At 41.6% G+C, this 22851-nt stretch overlaps 1 protein-coding gene across 2 annotated transcripts; it reads left to right on the top strand.

Annotated features, from left to right (window-relative positions):
* Window positions 1-1902: 1902 nt before the first annotated feature.
* Window positions 1903-20675, top strand: LOC133396117 (zinc finger protein 516-like). Of its 2 annotated transcripts, XM_061665601.1 has the most exons (6): window positions 1903-1963; window positions 2112-2336; window positions 14019-15378; window positions 17047-18141; window positions 18211-18275; window positions 19146-20675. In XM_061665601.1, the coding sequence occupies exons 3-6, from the start codon at window positions 14187-14189 to the stop codon at window positions 19194-19196; spliced, it is 2403 nt and encodes an 800-aa protein (XP_061521585.1). In that variant the 5' UTR covers window positions 1903-1963; window positions 2112-2336; window positions 14019-14186; the 3' UTR covers window positions 19197-20675. The 2 variants fall into 2 exon arrangements, with proteins under 2 accessions (XP_061521585.1, XP_061521586.1); XM_061665602.1 differs by having other exon boundaries at window positions 1936-2336; window positions 18214-18275.
* Window positions 20676-22851: the final 2176 nt, after the last annotated feature.

The raw sequence follows: 22851 nt of genomic DNA on the forward strand, positions 1-22851 counted from the left end.
AAATTGATTTATTTTAGTCACTGATGGTGTAGTGGTACACTCGCCTGACTTTGGTGCGGGTAGCGTGGGTTCAGTTCCCACTCAGTGACGGTGTGAATGTGAGTACGAATGGTTGTCCGTGTCTATATGTGCCCTGCGACTGACTGGCGACCAGTTCAGGGTGTAGTCCGCCTTTCGCCCGAAGTCCGCTGGGATAGGCGCCGGTGCCCTGCGACCCTAACCAGGATAAGCGGTGTTGAAAATGGATGGATGGATGGATGATTTATTTTCATAACGGCGCCATCTGCTGCAGTTAGTGGTCATCTCTGTCAGCTACAATCCAGCTGACAGATGAAAATCAATCAATCAATCAATCAATCAATCCAATAAATAAATAAATAAAGATACAATATCGCTTATGCATACAATTAATAATTTTAGCCTCTATGTCCAAGAATGTAGGTGACCCAATAATAATAATAATAATAAGACAGCTGTGGTTGTTTTTTGAAGTGCTTTATAAATGAAGTTGAGTTTAATAATAATGCATCCATCAACGTTCAGTACCGCTTATCCTCAGTAGGGTCGCAGGTTGAGTAATAATAATAATAAAAATAATACAAATAATAAAATAAAATAATACTTTATAAAAATAGATGCAATATTGATTATACAAACCCCAATTCCGGTGAACTTTGGTCATTGTGTACAACTTAATTAAAAACAGAATACAATGATTTACAAATCCTTTTCAACCTATATTCAATTACACTACAAAGACAAAATATTTAATCTTCAGTGTTGAGTGTTATTGTTTTTTTGTTTTTTCTTTTTCAAATATTTTCTCATTTTAAGTTTGATACCTGCAGCAGGTTCCAAAATGGCTGGGACAGGGGCAACAAAAGACTGGGAAAGTTGAAGAATGCTAAAAAAAAAAAAAAAAAAACCAAAAAACAACAACAACACCTGTTTGCAACATTCCACAGGTGAACAGCTTCACTGGAAACAGGTGAGTGATATGATTGGGTCTAAACAGAGCATCCCAAAAGGCTCAGTTGTTTACATACAAGGATGGGGGGAGGTTCATTGAAGTCTCGGCGCCCTTTGCACAATGGTCATTGCACTGGACTATTGCTATATTAGTCATCCAAACTGCTCTAAGTGCTAGAGGACTCTGCATCTTTTTGCACAATTGTCAAAAAAAATAATTTTAAATTAAATAATAATAATAATAATTGGCACGCTTATTGAGTGTTGTTAAAAGGAAAGGCGGTGCAACACAGTGGTAAACATGCCCCTGTCCCAGCTTTTTGAGAACAGGCATCAAATTCAAAATGAGTGAATATTTGAAAGAAAAAGGTTTCAACATTCAATATATTGTCTTTGTACTGTATTCAATTGAATATAGGTTGAAAAGGACTTTGTTTTCTGTTTGTATTTACATTTTACACAACATCCCAACTTCATTGGAATGGAGGTTTGTACAATTACGAGACAATTATGAATTATTGTTTTTCTATATGCATTGTTTATGTCCTGTTCTATGGTTATCATCACTATATTTTATTATAGTACTGTAAATATATTTTTTTCATAACGACGCCCTCGGCTGGATGGTTAAAGCTTTAGTGACGTCACCCATTTAAAATTTCAGGTGCACTGTCTCTTTAAAAGAGTCATCAATGACTTTAGACTTAACTGTCACCTAAAGACTAAATTATCAATTACTTTACTTTCCTATTTATAATGTATGTCCTGCATCATCGCTCTGTTTCAGTAATTGTAATTACATTTTCATAACGACGCCGTCTGCTGGATTTAGTGTTAAACCCATCGACATCTATGGGTCTTTAGTGACGTCACGTATTTTTAAATTAAAGGTGCGACTGTCTCTTTAAAAAAAGAGTCATCAATGAGTTTGTACCGTTCTCCTTTGATGACCGGGGCTCCGTCTAAAACAAGTTGATTTAAAAAAAATAAAAAGGTGAACGGCCACAGTTTGGGAGCAACCACCGGCGCCGTCTACTTGCTGGGGGTGGCGCTCACGCACGCACGCAGCCACCAGGCGGAGATGCTCATCCTCGCCTGTTATTAACGTTAATATTGTTATCTCTCGCGTCACTCGCCTCCAGGAACGAGACGGCACCCGCTGCCCGCACCACCACCAGCACATAACACCAGCACCAGCAGCGACAGCGGCACCGCTGGCTTCGAGGGACTGTGGCCGGCTCAGGTGCACCGACCCCGGCTGTGATTACGACGGCGACGACGACGTCGACAAAGTTGAGGGCACCAAGTATGTCGCCATTGTGAACGAGTAGTGATGGGATTCCTCCGCGCTCAGCAATCCGAGCGAGGTAAGAACACTTTAGTTCGACTCCAGTTAGGAGTTAGCTACTTGTCGCTTTTTTTGTGTGTGTTTTTTTTTTTTTTTTTTGAGAGGGGGGGTATGTCCCGGGACAACAGGCTTCCCCTGCTGGCCATCCTCCTGCTTCTCCTCCCCCTTTCCTCCTCACTCTCACACTGTTTTATCGTTTTCATCTCGTTCATCGTCATCTTGTCAACAAAGTTGGCGCAAACAAGGCTGCCATTGTGGCGGATCAGCGGCGGATTAACGGGCATTCCTTGTCTCAACCCCCCCCCCCATCTCTCTCGCATCTTTTTTTTACACATCTTCATGAAAGACCCTTAGGGTCAAACGTGTTTCAAGTTATCACGTTGTGTGAAAGGTAGGTTTGGGGAGAAAAGCAGCAACGAATGTGTCTTGCTTGTTGTTTCCACGGGATTGCTTTTAAATGGGGATTAGCGAACAGAACAGGAGGGCCATCAAAATGTCTCATGATTAGGCCTGGGAAAGCATCTAAAATGATGAAAAACTACATTCCCCGGGGAAACACAGAGTTGAGAAACTACAGAAAGTGGTCAGTTACAGACTGTGTTGTGTGTATGGATCAATACAGATGTTTTCAGACCCTTTTGGGACGAGTATTAGGCGTAATCCTTTGATCAGTGTGGGATTGTTGATTAATCATGTCTTGAAGCAGTGGAAGGCAAAATGGAGCTGTAGCTACATCCATGCATACCTCCCTTCATTAAAGCAGTCTATATCAGTAATGCATGTTAATACATATTAAAGGCGAATATTTTAAGTAGTTGATTACTCAAGCTATGCAGGTGACATATATTGCGGCTACATCCACAGGCAATATATATCAGTAATAAACATAAATCAATTTTAAAAATACCGGCGATTAATCATGTCCTATCCATATTTAGTATTATATATTTATAGAGGAAAATGTAAATATATATTGAAACTACTGGCATTCATCAATGAGTGATTGCATTGTGTATGGCTCAATACAGATGTTTTGGGAACTTTTTGGGGACTAGGAATAGACATCCTAACCCTTTGAACAGTGTGGGAGTGTGTGAAGCCATGGAGGCAAAGTGGAACTGTATAGTCCAGCTATTTCCAGGGAGTATATGTGTATATCAGTTATATTAAAATTGGTATGAAAAATAAGCATTTTAAGTGGGATTGTTGATGAAGCATGTCATGAAGCAAGGGGGGGGGGGGGGGCAAATTAAAATATAGTTTAAAACTACAGAAAGTCATCAGTTAGATCAATACTACTCTTTTGGAGACTAGGAATATGCATAATGATCATTTGTGTGGGACCATTGATTAATCATGTCTTGAAGCAATGAAGACAAATTGTAAAATTTTGTTGAAAGTCATGAAGGTGTGGTAGTGATCTTCGCACTTTTTCAGGCCTGTTTTTGGGATTAGGAATAGTCATAATAATCCATTGATCATTGTGGGATTATTGTTGATTAATAACGTCTTGAAGCAATGGAGGCAACATTTATTTATCACCCACTTCTACTACTTTGTTTGAATTTACCTGTATATTATGCCAATTGGAAGTTTTGAGCAAAATAAAAAGGACTACAATTCACCTAGCTTCCTGGAACATAAATATTGGTGTAAACAACATTGTGGAGTGACTACCAAATCTACCGCAATGCTAATCTTTAGGCGAGATCATCTTTAATTTGTTAACAACATGCAGCAAGGCTTCATTCATCTTGTCATTTCATCCATTTCTTGTCTTCATTTAGGTGCTGCTGTTTTGGTTCGCAACATAGTTCAAATGGGCAAAACAGTTGACTCTTAATGCCCTGAGTGAACAATCTATGAACTGAGCTAACCGCAGGTGTAGTAGCTGTTTTGTTGTTTTAGTAATTTTGTCATTCCAATTATGTTTTTTTTTTTTTTTTTATTATTTTTTACAAACCCCAAATTCCACTTCCTTCCTCCTTTTTCCATACTCATCCCTGGCGCTCGCCTCCCCGCCCCACCCTGCCGTATGTGGCCAACCCAACATGTGGGGAGGTAATCCCAGCTATTAGGGTAATCTCCTCAGCATGACGATCAATAGAGGAGGGTGCGCGCCATCTACCAGACGAGAGAGAGAGAAAGAGCGGGGAGGCTTGGGATGGTGGTTGTGGGGCGGGGGCGAATTTGGGCTAAAGAAAAATGATTTAATCATGGAGATTGGGTCAGGGGTCTGGGGTCTGGACAGGAGATGGGGGATGGGAACAGACTGAGCAGACAGGAAGATGTGAGGGGGAAAGGCCACCCTTAATGTGCGTCCACAGAGGCTGACATATTTATTAACTGGTTTTAAGCACGTTGCTTCACCTATTTGTGGGATTAATAAACTATCTAGCTATCTAAAGGTTATTGGTGCTTTCAGGGACAGTCCGAAAACACAGGTGTCCCCTAAATGAAAACATAGTACGTTAAAATGACAGAAAGTCATGATTTAGTGATTGCATTGTGTATGAATCAATACAAATGTTTTCAGACAGTTTTTTGGGACTAGGAATAGGCACAATAATCCATGCAATGGAGGCAAAATGACGTTCGCTACGTTACTAGCAACGTGACAAGATTTTGCAAAAATGACAGTCTGTCAAAATGCTTAATCTGGGTGAAATGCCCACTTCAACCTGAATATAACGCACCAAGAACTTTGAAAATAAGATGATGGGTTCAATCCCCGGCCCCGCCTGTGTGGAGTTTGCATGTTCTCCCCGTGCCTGCGTGGGTTTTCTCCGGGCACTCCGCTTTCCTCCCACATCCCAAAAACATGCATGCTAGGTTTATTGACAACTCTAAATTGCCCGTAGGTGTGAATGTGAGTGCAAATGGTTGTTAATTTGTTTGTGCCCTGCGATTGTCTGGCAACCAGTTCAGGGTGTACCTCGCCTCCTGCCCAATGATAGCTGGGATAGGCTCCAGCAGACCCTAGTGAGGAGAAGCGGCTCAGAAAATGGATGGATGGATGGATGTATCAAACTTGTAGGCCTTCACATCACTCAGTACCCAAAAAGTAGCTCTCCAGTTTCTAAAAGGTTGGTGACCCCTGCTTTGGATGCTTACTGAACGAAAGTCACACGAGATTTGATGAAGTCTTGCCTCTTTTTGAAATAGCTTCTTTTGGTTTCCCAACTGCTTGTTTGAATGTTGAGGTGCCACTGTGTTACTAAATTGCACTGACGACAATCTAGCACGATTAGCATAGCATCTAGTGAAATGCGATATGACAATGGTTTTATGTCTCATTCTGTCATATACAGAATGATTGCGTTTTGGGGTTTATTTTTAAACAGTGCGCAGGAACGACAAGCAGGACGTCCAGATGGAAGGTGGCGGCGATGAGTCAGGCGTTCGCCGATCCCGTCTTCTGTTAAACCCCGTCGAGGGCCAAGACTAGATTGGATGTGTGCACGAGGGAGTCAGGTTACTATAGCACCATTCTATTCCCGAGCAGCGGGGTGGTGTAAAAGATGCAGTAGCCCCGATGGGGAAACCTAATCCAAACCCTGCTGCCAGCTGTCATTCTTCTACTTTGCAGCAGGGTAAAATGGCTGAGCACACATATCACCTTACCTCTCCACAATCATTACCTTGATCACTGCATGCCAAAAAGACATTTTTACACATGTCGCCATTGTCGTGTAAGTAGAATAGATAGCTATTATAGTTATAGTCCAGCATGTCCGGTACTTCACAAAGCAGCTATGTTAGGATTTGCCTCAGGTTGGATGTAGTACAAATAAAAAGTCCAAAGTCAATTTTATTTTGTCATAATGACACAAAAATAATATAGTCAAGTAAGTACAAGAAACTAAAAACTACCTCATCTGTACCTACGTTTTAGCTTTTGAAATGTTTAAGCAGATTGTTGAGGACTTAAGAGTACTGTTACCAGTTATTTGTTCCCATTAGTTTGCGACGACTGCTCGCAAGTCAGAATGTGAATTTGGCTGGCTGCATTAGTCACGGATAGTCTACGCTCATCTTTGAGAGTCTTCACTTGTCTTTGGTAGTCTCTGCTAATCTTCCCTCTTTGTACTTTTTTGTATTAATTGTCAATTCCATGTACTATTTTTGCTCATCTTCAATAGTCTTCGCTCTTCTTTGCTCATGTTTGCTAGCCTTTGGTATAATTTACTAGCCTTTGCTCATCTTTGCCAGTCGTCAATAGTCTTTGGTGGTCTTTACTCATCATTGCAGTCTGCGCATCTTCAGTAAGCCTTGCTAGATTTTGCTCATCTTCACTACTCTTGTCTTTACCCATGCTCACTAGTCTTTCATCTATCTATCCATCTATCTAGCTAGTCTTTGCCCATATTCTTTGCTAGTCTTGTCTTTGGTTGGACAGTTCAGGTGGAATGTGGACGTAGATGTTAATGATAAAATGTTGAAAATGTCTTTTTTTCTTAACACCTTTAATGTTGAAAAGTCAGCCTCGTCTTAAATTCTACAATATAATACACATTTAATCCATGATAATATGATGTGAGTTATTCTTCCGACATGGATTTACACAGGACTGAAATCAGATGGGCGGCACGTTGGCCGACTGGTTAGAGCGTCAGCCTCACAGTTCTGAGGACCCGGGTTCAATCCCCGGCCCCGCCTGTGTGGAGTTTGCATGTTCTCCCCGTGTCTGCGTGGGTTTTCTCCGGGCACTCCGGTTTCCTCCCACATCCCAAAAACATGCATTAATTGGAGACTCTAAATTGGCCCTAGGTGTGAATGTCAGTGCAAATGGTTGTTTGTTTGTTTCTGTGTGCCCTGCGATTGGCTGGCAACCAGTTCAGGGTGTACCCTGCCTCCTGCCCGATGACAGCTGGGATTGGCTCCAGCACGCCCGCGACCCTAGTGAGGAGAAGCGGCTCAGAAAATGGATGGATGGATGAAATCAGATGTAGTGTTGAAATGTACATCAGTCTGCGGGTTTAAATGTAGAAACCAGCGAGGCAAATGAGCGCTGCCGAGAGAAACGGTCGCGGCAAGTCGACGCTGACCTTGCTGCGATAATCTAATCCCTGTTGAGAGTGCTTTTTTTAGAGAGCAAGTTAATGCCCACAGATTATACGACAGTGTCTCCCACACCAGCCAATCCACACTGAAAAGAGTGTGGGGGTCCACATTGGGAAAAGTTAGCCTCGAACACCAACGACGCTCCAAAGATCTTATCTTAAATTTAGAGTTAAAAATTAACAGGTTCTGTATGTGATGTTTGACCGTATTGATGTTCTGTACATGATGTTTGATCTTTACTCACACGCCTTTGATTTCATGATAAAAGGCCACTCGTGAAGCAGCTTGCCTAGTGCCGTGAAGAGTAATAATCCCTGTGTATGTTGTGTAACTGCACACTGGGTTGGACAAGGCGGCTGGCAAAGGGGGTGGGGAAAAATGTGTGTTAAAAGTTATTTGAATGCGTAGCCGGCTGTTGTCTAATCCCTTAGGTAGATGAGGCTGTTTGCCCACACCAGCTTCATTGTTACTAAGTCGCTCGAGGAACCAACTGAGAACTGCTGGCGCTGGAGGACTGATTTGTGCGTCTGCCTAACTGTATACTTCTTTGACACACTGTTGGAAAATATCAAAACATATTGGACATATTGCTCTGTTTGGTGTCCAAATATATCCAAATGACCAGCGACAACGTTATTTGACGTAGTTATTACATACTGGCTTAAAAGACTCGACTGAAAACCCGGTACACACCCTGATAATCAGGCCGATTTTGAGCCCGACTCCCCCTTCCAGTCGAAGTCATCAAAGGCCCAATTCTCAATGTCTCTAAAAGATCATGATTATCTTTGCTAGTCTACGCTAGCTAGTCTTCATTGTTTTCCTCCATTGTTGTTTGTTGTTCGTTCTGACTGATGCGTTCATGTGTTTTTTGTTTTTTATTATTTTATTTATTTTTTTCTCCAGTATCCCGTGGCCCTATTTTAAAGTTGATTTGAGCCCAATTATTCCTTGCGGTCAAAGTCATCAGATGGTGTCTTTTGACTTTTTGCCTGTATTTTTTAATTGTGGGCCTTATAATGTCCACACGTGAGTGCATTTGAATTAGAGATGTGTGTGCTCTGTTTGAAATCACACCCAGAAGCCTGAAAGGTAATGTGATGCCTTTGTACCCTATAATGAGCCAATTTGTAACAAAAAGATAGTCAGTGTTTGGAATAGACATTATTGTTTACGACTGCAAATTTAGGGGATTATTTGATGAGGGGGGAAATGGCTTTATATTTACACAACATTAGCGAGCAAAACAAGCCTTGACGTTGTGTATTAGATTTTGTTTGATGCCGCTTGATGAAAACAGACAGGATTATTGGTCAGAAATGGATGCGAGGTGCGGTTTAGCAAGCCAGCGAGCATGGCTCTGAACACAAGCATAAGGACGGTCACGTGCTCACGCTCCAGTCAGCGGTAGCTTTGGCACAGGCCTGCTACTTCTGCTTGTTGGAAATATTTGGATGACCTCATCTCTAAAGTCATTGATATATTGTTCAAATATCTGTAGTGTCATACCTGGTTACAGTTTAAAAAAAAAAAAAAAAAAAAAGTGCTCCTGAAAATAACCACAACAGCCATTTTAGATGCTTTGCAAAAAAAAAAATCAAATTCCGTTATGATGCTATTTCTAGTCCTTGGCAAGAAATTAAACCCATGGTTTTGGTGCAACACGCACACCGGCAGTGGCTATTTTCATGCAAGAACACACTCACACACACACACCTAACCATAGGGAGTTTGTGCTGAGCTGGTTGTGGGACGTCAGGATGAATCAATGCGAGGACAGCTGACTGGGCATGCCTATTCATCTGCCAAAGAAAAGGGAGAGAAAAGGGGCGCAAGGGATTCTAAAAGATATGAGCACAGCCCCTCGGAGCAACATTACTTTACACACCTCCAAAGGCACTACTAGCATAAGAGGTGAAAAGGACACAAACGAATATCTAGAGAGAGAGAGAGAGAGAGAGAGAGAGAGAGAGAGAGAGAGAGAGAGCGAGAGAGAGAGAGAGAGAGAGAGAGAGAGAGAGAGAGAGAGTTACATTGCAGAGGCTAATATGAACTGAGCATCTTCAGTAGTATCGCGAAGGTCGCCCAAAATCCCATTTGGTTGACTTTAAAAACATTTGCTTTTATATTATTTTATTATATTTGGAATAGTTTGGAGTAGTTTGTTCCACAGCCCACCCAAAAAGGTTTGCTAACTGTACAGGCTGTCGTAGACATTATTAACTGTCATAGAAGTATAGCTAGTATATAGCGCGATTATACTAAGAATATTACAAAAATATTGAAACATTAACAAAATGTTAGACAAAAATACACAAATATAAGGAAAATTAAAACTAATTGGAAAGAAAATATAAAAAAAATGATGGAAATGTAAAAAACAAAAAAATACATTATACTAAAAAAAAATCACACAAAATACTAAACTGGAGACAAAAATACAAACATATTACAATAAATAGTGAATGAAAATTTTAAATAAGACAAATATTTAAAAAAATGAAAAATGCAAAATATTGAATGAAAAAAAATAAATATGAGGAAAAAGACAAGAAATACACAAATATTAGAATACATTATCTAAGACAAGAAAACTACACAAAAAGTTACAAAAGTAGTACTAAATAAAACATTCTAGATGAAAAATACAAAAGCATTATACAAATGAAAATACTATTGAAAAAAACTCTGTGTGTGTAAGAACGCAACCATGAATGCAATGTACAGTAAATAACATACATACTGAAAACACCAACTTATAGCTGCTTGTGCAAGAAGCTAACTCCGCAGTGTACATCTGCACTCAGTCTTGTTCAACATCTCAAACAAACAAATAAAAGCTAAAAAGTTCACCAATAGTTTGTCAATACCATCTTTGGCTAAACATGGCTTGCATCTTTGACTATCATGATACTGAAAAACTCGCTGGACAAAAAAAAGACTTAAAATATTTGGATAGCGCAACAGTCTTTTTGGCTTTGATGAATCTGCCTACTTCACGTTCAAAAACACAGTTAATCCTTTGATGCTGTCTGAATTGAGGCCTTGCGAGGTGCGCTCACATTTAAGGAGTTTTCCACTTTGTAGGTTGCCTCGACAAAGGTTCTTAATGCCGCAGTGGCGAAGCCCCCCAGACTCATGGCCTGTTTATTCCCATCTGTTGACTTCATCCCCATTGTGCCTTAACCTTAACCCCCTAATTGCCACCCTCCAGTTTCCCGTGCACATCCTCCCTGCCCCCCTTTCGAAGGACAGCGTGCCACATTAGCCGTACGCTAATCTGACGCCGTCTGCCTTCAGCAAACACCTGCCACGTCCGGACGAGACTCCCAACACGAAACCCATTCCAGGACAGATGCGATGCTGATAAGTAGACGGGCAAGCTTCACCCCCCACCCTCTAGAAAAATCACCTTTGTCGCGCTCAAGTAAGGCCCAAGGCCGGGCGGAGTCGTCTGTTGTTCTTGCGGTGACACGCAGGCCACGGCCTCTGTTGCTCAAACAATGACCCCCCCCTCAACCCAGGCGGCGGGGGCCCAGACGTGAGGCGATGTGACAGTTCTGGTGCGGGCGACACAATAGCAGGTTTTACTTTTTACTGCCTGGATGGCGATCGGGCCACGGAGTATATGTTCTTTCGCAGAGAAAACAAAAAAAACCAGTCACTCTCTGTTTGGCCCAGTCACATGTCCCGGCCTGGTTCAGAACAGGGACCATTGTTCACACAAGCGTGTGTCTCAGAGCTACTTAAACCTCAGAGATCATCGTTTCCCACCAGTTTGAAAAGTCTACACAGAAAGCATTCAAGTCATTCGTTAAACAGCAATGTTTAACATGCCAGCAAACAAGACTATCATGTCAGCACTTAGCCCCGGAGTAAGTATGTGTTTCTGTGCGCACCAAAGTTGGGTCATAATGGATTATTGATCGTGAATTAGAGTGTGCTGACCCTGAGGGCTCATCCTCGTTGGTCCAGGAATGAATACGTCTCTTCATGCTTGGCCTCACACACTCAATTTGGACAGAGGCTGGCACTCTAATACATGCAGACAGGCGCCTCTCCACTGGTGAGGGACAAAGGTTATACTAGAGTCCCCTGTAATTGCAAATTGTCCTAAATGGATTGTCAGTGCAGAGCTTGTGCTTATTTCCCCCCTCATTTATTATGTGATGTGCTACGAGTGAAACTGAGTAGATACAACAAGAAAGAACTGGCTGGTTCTTGAAAATGGTTGTAAATCGATGAGTTGATTAATTGATTGTGAAGTATTGTGCTGATTATTGTGGAATTTATTGTTGATTAATCAGATCGAGTACTTTTTTTTTAAGACAAAAAAAAATCCCCAAGTATAAGATAAATCACAAATATTAGATAAATACACGCATATTGGGAAAAAGTACATACTGTAAATACTGTCTTAGAAAACATAAATATTAGGGGGAAAACAAAAGATGAAAATTCCAAAAGTATTCAGCAAAAAACATTTCAAACAGAAATAAAGAGGTATAAAGTACAAAAGAAAACAATAGAAAAATACTAGATGAAAAATTGCGGCACGGTGGACGACTGGTTAGAACGTCTGCCTCACAGTTCTGAGGACCCGGGTTCGCCTGTGTGGAGTTTGCATGTTCTCCTGTGCCTGCGTGGGTTTTCTCCGGGCACTCCGGTTTCCTCCCACATCCCAAAAAGATGCATGGTAGGTTAATTGACAACTCTAAATTGCCCGTAGGTGTGAATGTGAGTGCAAATGGTTGTTAGTTTGTATGTGCCTTGCGATTGGCTGGCATCCAGTTCAGGGTGTACCCCGCCTCCTGCCCGATGATAGCCGGGATAGGCTCCAGCAGCCCGCGACCCTAGTGAGGAGAAGCGGCTCAGAAAATGGATGGATGGATAGATGAAAAATTCGCAAATTCACAAAATACAAAAACGTAGAAAAATGAAATATTTGATTAAATTACACAAATATTACAAACAAATTGGACACAAAATATAACAAATAAAAATGTAACTAATAGAAAAAAATCTATTAGTTATTAAATCTGGAGAAGGTTTTCGTCCAGGATATACCTGTACTTGGCCCCATTCATCCTTTCTTCGATTGCAACCAGTTGTCCTGTACCTCCAGCTGAAAAACTCACCCACAGCATGATGCTGCCACCACCATGCTTCACTGTTGGGACTGTATTGGACAGGTGATGAGCAGTGCCTGGCTTTCTCCACACATGCCACTCAGAATAAAGGCCAAGAATTTCTATCTTGGTCTTATCAGACCAGAGAATCTTATTTCTCACCATCTTGGAGTCCTTCAGGGTTTTTTTTTTTTTTTTTTTTTGCAAACTCCATGGGTGCTTTCATGTGTCTTGCACTGAGGAGAGGGTTCCGTCGGGCCACTCTGCCATAAAGCCCCGACTGCTGGAGGGCTGCAGTGATGGTTGACTTTCTAGAACTTTCTCCCATCTCCCGACTGCGTCTGTGGAGCTCAGCCACAGTGATCTTTGGGTTCTTCTTTACCTCTCTCAGCAAGGCTCTTCTCCCCCGATTTCTCAGTTTGGCTGGACGGCCGGCTCTAGGAAGGCTTCTGATCGTCCCAAACGTCTTCCATTTAAGGATTATGGAGGCCACTGTGCTCTTAGGAACCTAAAGTGTAGCAGAATTTTAGAATTTTGTTTTTGTAACCATGGCCAGATCTGTACCTTGCCACAATTCTGTCTCTGAGCTCTGCAGGCAGTTCCTTTGACCTCATGATTTTCATTTGCTCTGACATGCACTGTGAGCTGTAAGGTCTTATATAGACAGGGGTGTGGCTTTCCTAATCAAGTCCAATCAGTATAATCAAAGACAGCTGGAGTCCAATGAAGGTATAGAACCATCTCAGGGATGATCAGAAGAAATGGACAGCACCCGAGTTAAATATATGAGTGTCACAGCAAAGGGTCTGAAAACCTATGGCTGTGTGATAGCAGTTTTTCATTTCTAGTAAATCTGCAAATATTTCAACAATTCTGTTTTTTTTCTGTCAATACGGGTTGCTGTGTGTACATTAATGAGGGAAAAAAAGAACTTAAATGATTTTTGCAAATGGCTGCAATATAACAAAGAGTGAAGAATTTAAGGGGGTCTGAATACTTCCTGTACCCACTGTACAATTAATGCGCCTTGGCCACCACTTCTTGATGTCTTTGCAGCAGTGTTGCGGCTCAACAGACAAAATGACTCCATACTCTGCAGGAATATTATTTTTTTTCTCCCATGTGTTGCAACAACGTTATTGTTCAAATATCCTTTGCTTGAAGGGTACTCTACGACAGTGATGCTGGTTTTTCGTTAGTCCCCTAATGGGGTTTTACATTAAGCTAGCAGAGTCCCAAAGGCAACGTTTTAAATACACATGTAATTCTCTTTTCTTTATGTTTAGCTAAAAGCTTCTTACGAGGTGCCAAACTGCGGCTTTTTGGGAAGTGAGTTGACCTTCCACCATCAATCGCGTTATCTCAAAAGGTTTTGAACAAAAAAATAGGCCAAGCGACGGCTTGTATTTTGGAAAATGTGCAAGTCTAGTCACTCTTTAGTCGTGGGACAATGGTATCACTTGAGAGACTTTACAGAAGACTGACAATTCTAATCATGTGTGTTTCAGGTTAACTTGATCAAAGAGTCTGCAGATTGGTGAAGAATGGCTGGATGACCCCAAAGCAGTGATGCTAACCGGATTTTTTGACTCCTTCTCCAACTACCTACTAGCTCTCTGAAAGCAACCTTGTCGGCAAAGTCATCTCCTACTAGCAACACTCGGCACCAGCGATCGATGGAGACCAAAGCTAGGCGGGAGGAGGAAGCGGCGCCGAAAGACGGCGAGACGGAGGAAGATGCCGCTTCGGGCCACACGTGCGGCGTGTGCGGCCGCAGCTTCCCCCTCCTCAGCTCGCTGTCGCAGCACATGCGGCGGCACACCCGCGAGAAGCCGTACAAATGCCCGTACTGCGACCACAGGACGGCACAGAAGGGAACCCTCAAGGCGCATATCCGGAGCCACAAGTTGGGCCTGTTCGGCCTCAGCGACCAACAGGCGGAAGAGGAGATACCGGACACTCCCGAGACTGTAAAGAAGAAACCAAACAAGAAAAAAGCAAAAGATTTAGAGCCTCAGTGCTTGGACGCCGGGCCCTTTTCCTGCAGCATCTGCGGCCAAGACTTTGCCCAGGCGCCATTACTCAAGTCGCACATGAAGCGGCACCGCAGCGCGCAGGACCACGGCTGTCGCATCTGTGGCCGCCGCTTCCGCCAGGCGTGGTTCCTGCAGAGCCACATGCGCATCCACCGGGTCAAAGCGCAGTTGCGGGGCGGCAAGAGCGACGAGCCGCCCGCCACCGTCAACGGCGTGCCGCAGGACCCCGCTGCGCTCGCCAACGACGAGTGCCTCTACGAGCTTTGCGGTAACTGCGGCCACTTCTTCACGGACAGCAAAACCTTGCGCCTGCATGAAAGGTTACACAGAAACAGCCACAATGCACCGCAAGACCTCGAGGCCTGGCAGCTGACTAAAAACCGGTTTTTGGAAAGCCTCAACCTCACCCGCGTCGCACCGAAGGAAGCCCAAGCGGAAAGAAATCTGGGCCGGAGAATCCCAGAGCTGGATCCCCTGTGCAGCTACCAGGCTTGGCAATTAGCCACAAGGGGGCGACTGGCGGAAGCCGGCGAGAAATGCATCGGCTGGGAGGAACGACTCGCTGACGCCGACGTGGCGTACGACACGGCGAAGGGTGAATACGTCTCCGCCAAGCCGGAGAAGAAGAGGAAGCCCATCGACGTGCCCGCTTCCAGCGCTAAGAAGAAGAAGGGCGACACCGTTCTCGAGCAAGCTGCCAAGGCCGCCTTGGACAAGAAGAGTTGCCAGAAAGAGCGCATCTTACTGAACGGACTTGGGCAAGCCTTTTACGAGGCGCTGCAACACAGAACGATTGGAGACAAAGATGGCAGCAGGAATCAGGAGAAGGAAGGTAACAATCAGCACTTCATAATACAAAATATGAGACAAAAAAAAGCATGAAAATATTAGGTGAAAAATACTCACATATTCATTAAAAACTAAATACAAAATAAGAAAATATTTGACAAAAAACAGCTGAAAAATACACAAAATTATTATTACAAGGTGATATAAATATTACAAAATACAATAATTATGATACAACAAATGCTTGACGCAATGATTAATATTAAACAAAGTAATGCACAAATAGTAGACATAAAACCACTAATACCAGGGGGAAAAATTAAATATTAGACACAAAAAAATCAAAATTGTTTTTTTTTTTTTTTTTTTTTACCCCAAAAATGTTATGGACAAAAAACACAAAAATATTTGCTGAAAAATAGACAAATATTAAAAATAATATAATGGTTACAAAGTGGTAATATATTCTACTAAATAGAAAATAGATTTTCTCGTAGAAATCTAAATAGATTTCAACTAGAAATATATATAAATATCAGACAAAATAATACACAAATATTAGGGAAAAAACTAAAATATTAGACAGAAATAATGGACTTTGACATTTCAGCCAAAATAATAATAGACCAAAATATGAATCAACAATACAAAATATCAGACAAATAAACAATCAAATCAATCAAATAAACATTTGATATGAGGAATGAAAATGAGGAACATTAAATCAAAATAAAATATTAACAAAAATGTTTGAGGCAAATTAGGAAAATATGTAAAAATAATTGAAAAAATACTAAATAAACAAAATACCAAAATATTTGTGAGGAAGGAAAAATAAAAATTACACAGAATAATTACAAAATGACAAAACATATATATAAAATATTTGGTGAAAATACATAAATATAAAATGTAAAACACAAACAAATAGACACTAGACAAACAATAAAAAAAAATTATTGCATAAAAAAATGCACAAATATACAAAAGATGAAAAAATAAGATGAAATTGCTCAACAATGCTCAGTACTGTACTTGCTGCCTGCGTGCACATTTCATTGCGTGGCTAAGGAGACCTCTTGTGGAATATAGTGGAATTGCAGCAAGCGTGTTTCTCACCTTTACGCAATGGATTAATTTCTACTGTGGGAGAAATTAGGGATGAATCATCCATCCATCCATCCATCCATTTTCTGAGCTGCTTCTCCTCACTAGGGTTGCAGGCGTGCTGGAGCCTATGCCAGCTATTATCGGGCAGGAGGCGGGGTACACCCTGAAGTGGTTGCCAGCCAATCGCAGGCCACATACAAACCAACAACCATTCGCACTCACATTCACACCTACGGGCAATTTAGAGTTGTCAATTAACCTACCACGCATGTTTTTGGGATGTGGGAGGAAACCGGAGTGCCCGGAGAAAACCCACACAGGCATGGGGAGAACATGCAAACTCCACACAGGCGGCGCCGGGGATTGAACCCCGCTCCTCAGAACTGTGAGGCAGATGCTCTAACTAGTCGGCAGCCGGGATGAATCAATTGTTTGAAATAGTTTTGTATTGATTTTAAATGGCAGCAAATACTGTGGAAAAGTATCTTCATCACATAGCTGGTACTGGAATTTTAGTAAAAGATTAAGTTCCGCTTTGAAACCATTTGAAAGGCTTCTCCATGTTTTACACACAAATTCTTCTGCTCTGTCTGACCTCCAGATGAAAAGCCTCTCTTGTGCGAGCACTGTGACTTCCACACTGCGGACGCCTCACTGCTCAGGGCTCACGTGCGCGCGCAGCACCAGGACGGCAAACGGAGCGCGGCGTCGGACAACGTGGCCGGCCAAAGTAGCTGCAAGGCCTCCAAGTACGTGGACTACCTCCGGAAAAGGAGCGCGCTACTTTGTCAACCATATTGGAACCCCTACCCCGGCTTGCCCGGTGAACTGAACATTAAAACGGAGACGTCCAGCGACGGCGAGGCGAGGACGGGCAGCTCTTTAGGGAGTCTTCTCAACTTGTCGTCACTAGCGGACAATAAAGGACATGACTGGGTTCAAAAAGAAAGCCTGCTGAGGCATCAGTGTCCGTATTGTTCCCACGCCACCTGCTACCCCGAGGTGCTGTGGATCCATCAGCGGGTGTCGCATAGGGTGGGCGGCGGCAGCTCCGCGGCCCCCAAGTGGGCGCCGTTCGCTAACGGCGTCCGGACTCCGAAGACCTCCCCGTGGAGGCGCACGGGACCCCCGCCCTTCCTCGAAGGGAAAGACTGCCCGGCGTTGCCCGCGCCCAGAAGCCACCGCACACAACCGCCAGCTGGCAGCAGCACCAAGCAGGCGGCCGCTAAGAGCCAATCAGGTGCCAAGTCCAAGCCTCAGGCGAAGGACACGAAAGCTCCGGATTCACGCGGGAGGGTGAAGTCAGAGCAGAAACGCGCGGCGCAGAGTGCCAGCAAAGCGAGCTCGTCCGGCAAAAGTGTCTCCGGGAGAACCGCGACGGAGGGAACCTTTCCAAAGGAGGGCCTCGGCTTCATGTTGAGTCACGGCGGGGCGTCTTCCGACTCGGATCGACACCGCCCCCAGAGGCTCCCCTCGCCGAGTCCCAAAGGGGCTGACCTCTGGGCCGCCATGAGCATGTGGGGCCACCGGGCTTACTTCGAACCGCTGCTTTACCCTCAGGCCAAGCCTGACGCCGCAGTCGCGGACCCCCCCCCGGAATTTGACGTAGTGAGCCTCTTGAAGAGTTACAGTCCGCACGAGCTGGCGGCTCTTTACCAACACTGGGGATTTGTGGACCCCAGGTTGGAACCGCAAGGTGAGGAGCACCTTCAAACTAATTTCCACAACACCTCAGAATGCTCATGACTTCTTTATGTCTTCGCAGCAGTGTTGCGGCTCAACGGCCATTTTGAAAATGAAGTCCATTCCTCCTCTGAAGCTTCCAAACAAGTAAGTATGCTTGAAAGCGCTCCTCCGCTAATAGCACTTTTTTTGCTTTGCTTTGCTTTGCGTTGCGAGCAAACATTTACAAAGTGACTGTCAAAGATATAAACTATATAAACTATAAACTTCTCAACATCCGCCCACCATCAGTTCACGTTGGTTACGTCGCAGCGAAAGTCGTTTTCAGTTGTATATTGTGCTCGGATTTTCCATTTTACTAGTTATTTTGCCAAATTTTTTTTTTTTTTTTTTTTTTTTTTAACCTTGGGTTCTAAGAAAGTGAGTGAGGAGTGTGTAGTTCAATTGGTGAAGCAGTACAAGTGTCTGATAGAGGCTTTAATGCCAGTCAGGGGTGAGCAAATATTTTCTAAGTAGCAGACTGTCTGTCCATGAAAAGATGGAGAAGCTGCTGAACCTGAGGAAAAAAAAAATGTAAAATAAAAGAAAAATGTTTTTGGATAAATGGCATTTCCATTTACTTCAGTAGAGAACCGTGATTTGAGTTCCGAGCATGGTGACCGAACAAAGTACACTTGTAAGTCAAGGTAGCAAATACCATAATGTAATGCCCTGCCATGCGGGAAAGAAGAGCCACAGTCACCGTTGCACTTTGTAGCCATTTCTTCAACACACAGCCACAGCTCACGCCCACTCGCACTTCACCAGGCACTTTCTATACATTTTATGCTTGTAAATCTGTTTTGTTTAAATGCCATTACAATATGTTTAAAAAAGTTAACGTTTAACGCATATCCATATCGATAATAGGATTTTCACCTACTGTGTGATGCCGCACACCTCACCCAGTTTTGTCCCACCATTATCATTCATCCATTCCACGTGAGCGTCATGAAGTTGAACCGTGTCTTCCCACAGGTGACCAGCCGCTCCACTTCCACCTCAGGGTCTCTCCATAAAGGAACGTGAAGACCATCAAAGACACCCGCCGCCACCGTGGCTCGCTGACACAAAAACACTAAGGCACAACATATGCAATATAAGGTGGAATCATCAGCACTCGTTTAATTTCCCAGATTTTTGTGCGTGTACATATAAGTTACATGAAAATGAGCTGTTAACAAGCGCAAAATCAAATGTGAAGTCAGGAAGGATAAAGAGAATCCGAAAAATGCAAAGTTCCCAGTTTTTGCATTTTCTCTATTTATGCACTGTAAGTTGTGCTATTTTCTATGGTTGTTTATTCATTTTATTTGTTCACCAAAAAAAAAAAAAAAACCTGACAAGTCATTGAACATTTTTAACGGTAAAATAGAAACTGTTTTGGATTTATTTTATTACGGCCGTCCCGATTGGTTACAGCAAACGGAAAAAAAACGAGCAGATCATCCCACTTGAAAATACTCTTGGAAAAAAAAAAAAAAAACCTCCAATGATACTCAATTAAATGTCAGGAAAAAAGTGTAACTGTAATTATCTCCGCAGAGCCCGCTGTTTGAACTTTGAACAAAACAGAGCAGCACATAAACAGTCCTATTGAGTTGCCTGAGCCCTGTTAAATTAACGTTTTGTGGCGAATCGCGTTCCAGTAGACTAGTTGTGTGGTCGCTCTTGCAATGTTGTTTGCTGTCTGTTTACGCGCCTTATTTGTATCGCCAATTTCACTGCATTTCTCCATGTTTTTTTTTTTTTTTTTAATTTAAACTCCACTTGACAGTTTCAAAAATGTCTTTGTACAAATATTATCTGCAGTTGAGTTAAAAAAAAAAAAAAAAAAAAAAAGAAAGAAAGGCCAGTCTCTTTTTGCAAAAAATACAGTTGGTTAGATTACCAGAATGGCTTTAACATTTGATTTAGTACAGTTAGTTCAGTTTGTTACCAAACTGACATGTTTGTCATCATCCATAAAATAAATGTCTGTCGGTGTAAAAACAAAAAAACAAAAAATCTTTTATGTGAATATCTGCACAAAAATCAACTCGAAATGTTAAGCTAAGCTTTCCCAGGACACAAATAGGATGAATTGTGTTAGGCAGAACAAAAACAGACAATTTGAATCTCCAAAACGAATTGTTTCCAGCTCGTGAGCTTTGATTTGTTCCCAGGAAAAGTTCAGGTCCAAAGACTTGTTTGTATTATTTTTCACGTCATTCCTGGGTTTATGTCTTTGTGTTTGCAGACTTATTTAGTGTGTTCATACTTGTAGTTTTGTACTGTATAAATGTCCCATAGACAAAATGTGTATGTACCAAAATAAAAAAGCCATCAAATGTTTGGGACATGAGTGACGGGTACTGATTTAACTTTTTTTTTTTTAAAGAATTTGTACATGATAGTTTTATTTAATTGTTTCTGTTCATTCTGAGTGATATTGAAACACTCTTAAGTACTTAATATTTGTAGTTGAAAATGTTCAAAGAAAATAATAATAAAAAGAATGTTCCGCAAGTCGTCTCTGTGCCTTTCAGGAAATCGGGTGGGTCAAACCAACCTGAATAATACTTGACAATGACACACAAAAACAATGACATGAACAATAGTCTCAACACTAACGTTACTTTTTCTTTGGGGACTAGGTTTTGCTCTAAACTAACCTTAACACTACACTACTAGTGTTCGTTGAAAATGGCTGCTAACACTAACTTAAACACTAATACTGGCCAACTAATGTTTAAGGTAAGACATTCCAATATTGAATGCATATTAAGTGTTGCTTGTCACTTCATATAGTGTAATGTATGGAGTATTACTATGTGCTTGCTGTCAGTTTGCACTTCCAACCAAAAGATGGCAGCAACACCCAACATTTGGAAATATTGGCATGCTCTTTCCAACTCAGGCACAACATATGTATTAGGAAAAAAAATCTGCCTTAATATTTTGATTACTCTTATTGAGGTACTTTTATATTTTGTGATACAGCTATGGGATTGAGGTGTACCTAATGTGGCTGAGAAACATACCATCCCAATGTGTTTTAATCATCTTCATGAGCATTTCTAACTTTCAAATGAAAAAAAACCAAATCTGTTTTTTTATTTTTTTACGTCATCCAATGTGAAGCAAACAAGCAGAGGAACTAAAACGTTGAGGCCTCGCAGCAGCAGCAGCAAGCAAGCAGTTGTCACATTGCGTTTGTCGTGTTCCGAACGGGTTTGGGTGACAGCATCACTTAGCTGCCCGCCAGACACAAGAGATCATGACGACAATAAGTGCTTGTCGAGGTTTGTGGGCACTGAGAGTAGATCATGTCAGCGAGCGCGGAGGTCTGACATATGTTGTCTGACTGGGGACGGGCGGCGGCTCATTGGAGGGACTGCTGTCACCGTGTGTGTTTGTGTGGTAGCGGGAACAAAGAAGGTGACTTTATTCTTGGAAGGAGACTTTTTTTTCCCCCTAATTTGAAATTGTCATCTCCAGCGGCACCGTGATTGTGTCCATTACGTTTGTGAGTTCAAATACCCGCTTTTTGGTTTTTTTTTTAAACCTCACTTTGTCTTTTGTCTTTTTCTACAGTAAATACAGCAGCCTCTGGAAAGAGGGAAGGTGTGAGTGTGAATAATAATAATAATAATTTCATTTGTTTAACCAGGTAAGACCACTTTCTCATTTACAATGCTGACCTGGATGCAATTTAGGGTCCAGTGTCTCGCCCAAGGACACTTTGGCAGCGGGCAGTCGGAGCTGGGATTTGAACCCCTTGGGTCAGCGGACGACCTGCTCACCCAACGCCACTTTTCATTTTAAAAATGCCTTACTATACATCATGTTTTTAAAAAAATGCCTTACTATACATCAATTTTCTAAAAATGCCTTGCTATACATCATGTGTTTTAAAGAAGTCGTACGATACATATTTAAAAAGAAAAACGCCTTACTCTTCATTATGTTTTTAAAACGCCTTAATATACATCGTTTTTAAAGAAGCCTTACATCAATTCTTTAAAAATGCCTTACTTTTCATACATTTTTAAAAAATGTCTTATTACACTTCAATTTTTAAAAAAATGCCTTAGTATCGTTTTGAAACTGCCTTATAATACATCATTTAAAAAAAAAAATGCCTTACTATAAATCATATTTTTAAAAATGCCTTAGTATACATCGTTTTTAAAATGCCTTACTATGCATCCTTTTTTCAATTTAAAAAAAATGCCTTACTATACATCATATTTCTAAAAATGCCTTAATATACATAATTTTTTTTAAAATGCCTTAGCATACATCATGTTTTTAAATATGCCTTACTATAAATTTTTTTAAAATGCCTTTGTATCCATCATGTTTTTAAACTGCCTTAATTATTTTTAAAATGCCTTACTATAAATCATATTTTTATAAATGCTTTAGTATAGATCATGCTTTTAAAATGCCTTACTATACATCATGTTTTTAAAATGCCTTACTAGACATGTTTTTAAAAATGCCTTATTATACATATTTTTAAAATGCCTTACTATACATACATTGATTAAAAATGCCTTACTATACATCATGTTTTTGAAACGCCTTAATATACATAAATAAATAAAAACACCTTACATCATATTTCCAAAAATGCCTTAGTATACATCATGTTTTTTAAAGAAGCCTTACTATACATATTTAAAAAAAACGCCTTACT

Source organism: Phycodurus eques, chromosome 20 (genome assembly GCF_024500275.1).
Source record: "Phycodurus eques isolate BA_2022a chromosome 20, UOR_Pequ_1.1, whole genome shotgun sequence".
Taxonomy (NCBI): Eukaryota; Metazoa; Chordata; class Actinopteri; order Syngnathiformes; family Syngnathidae; genus Phycodurus; species Phycodurus eques.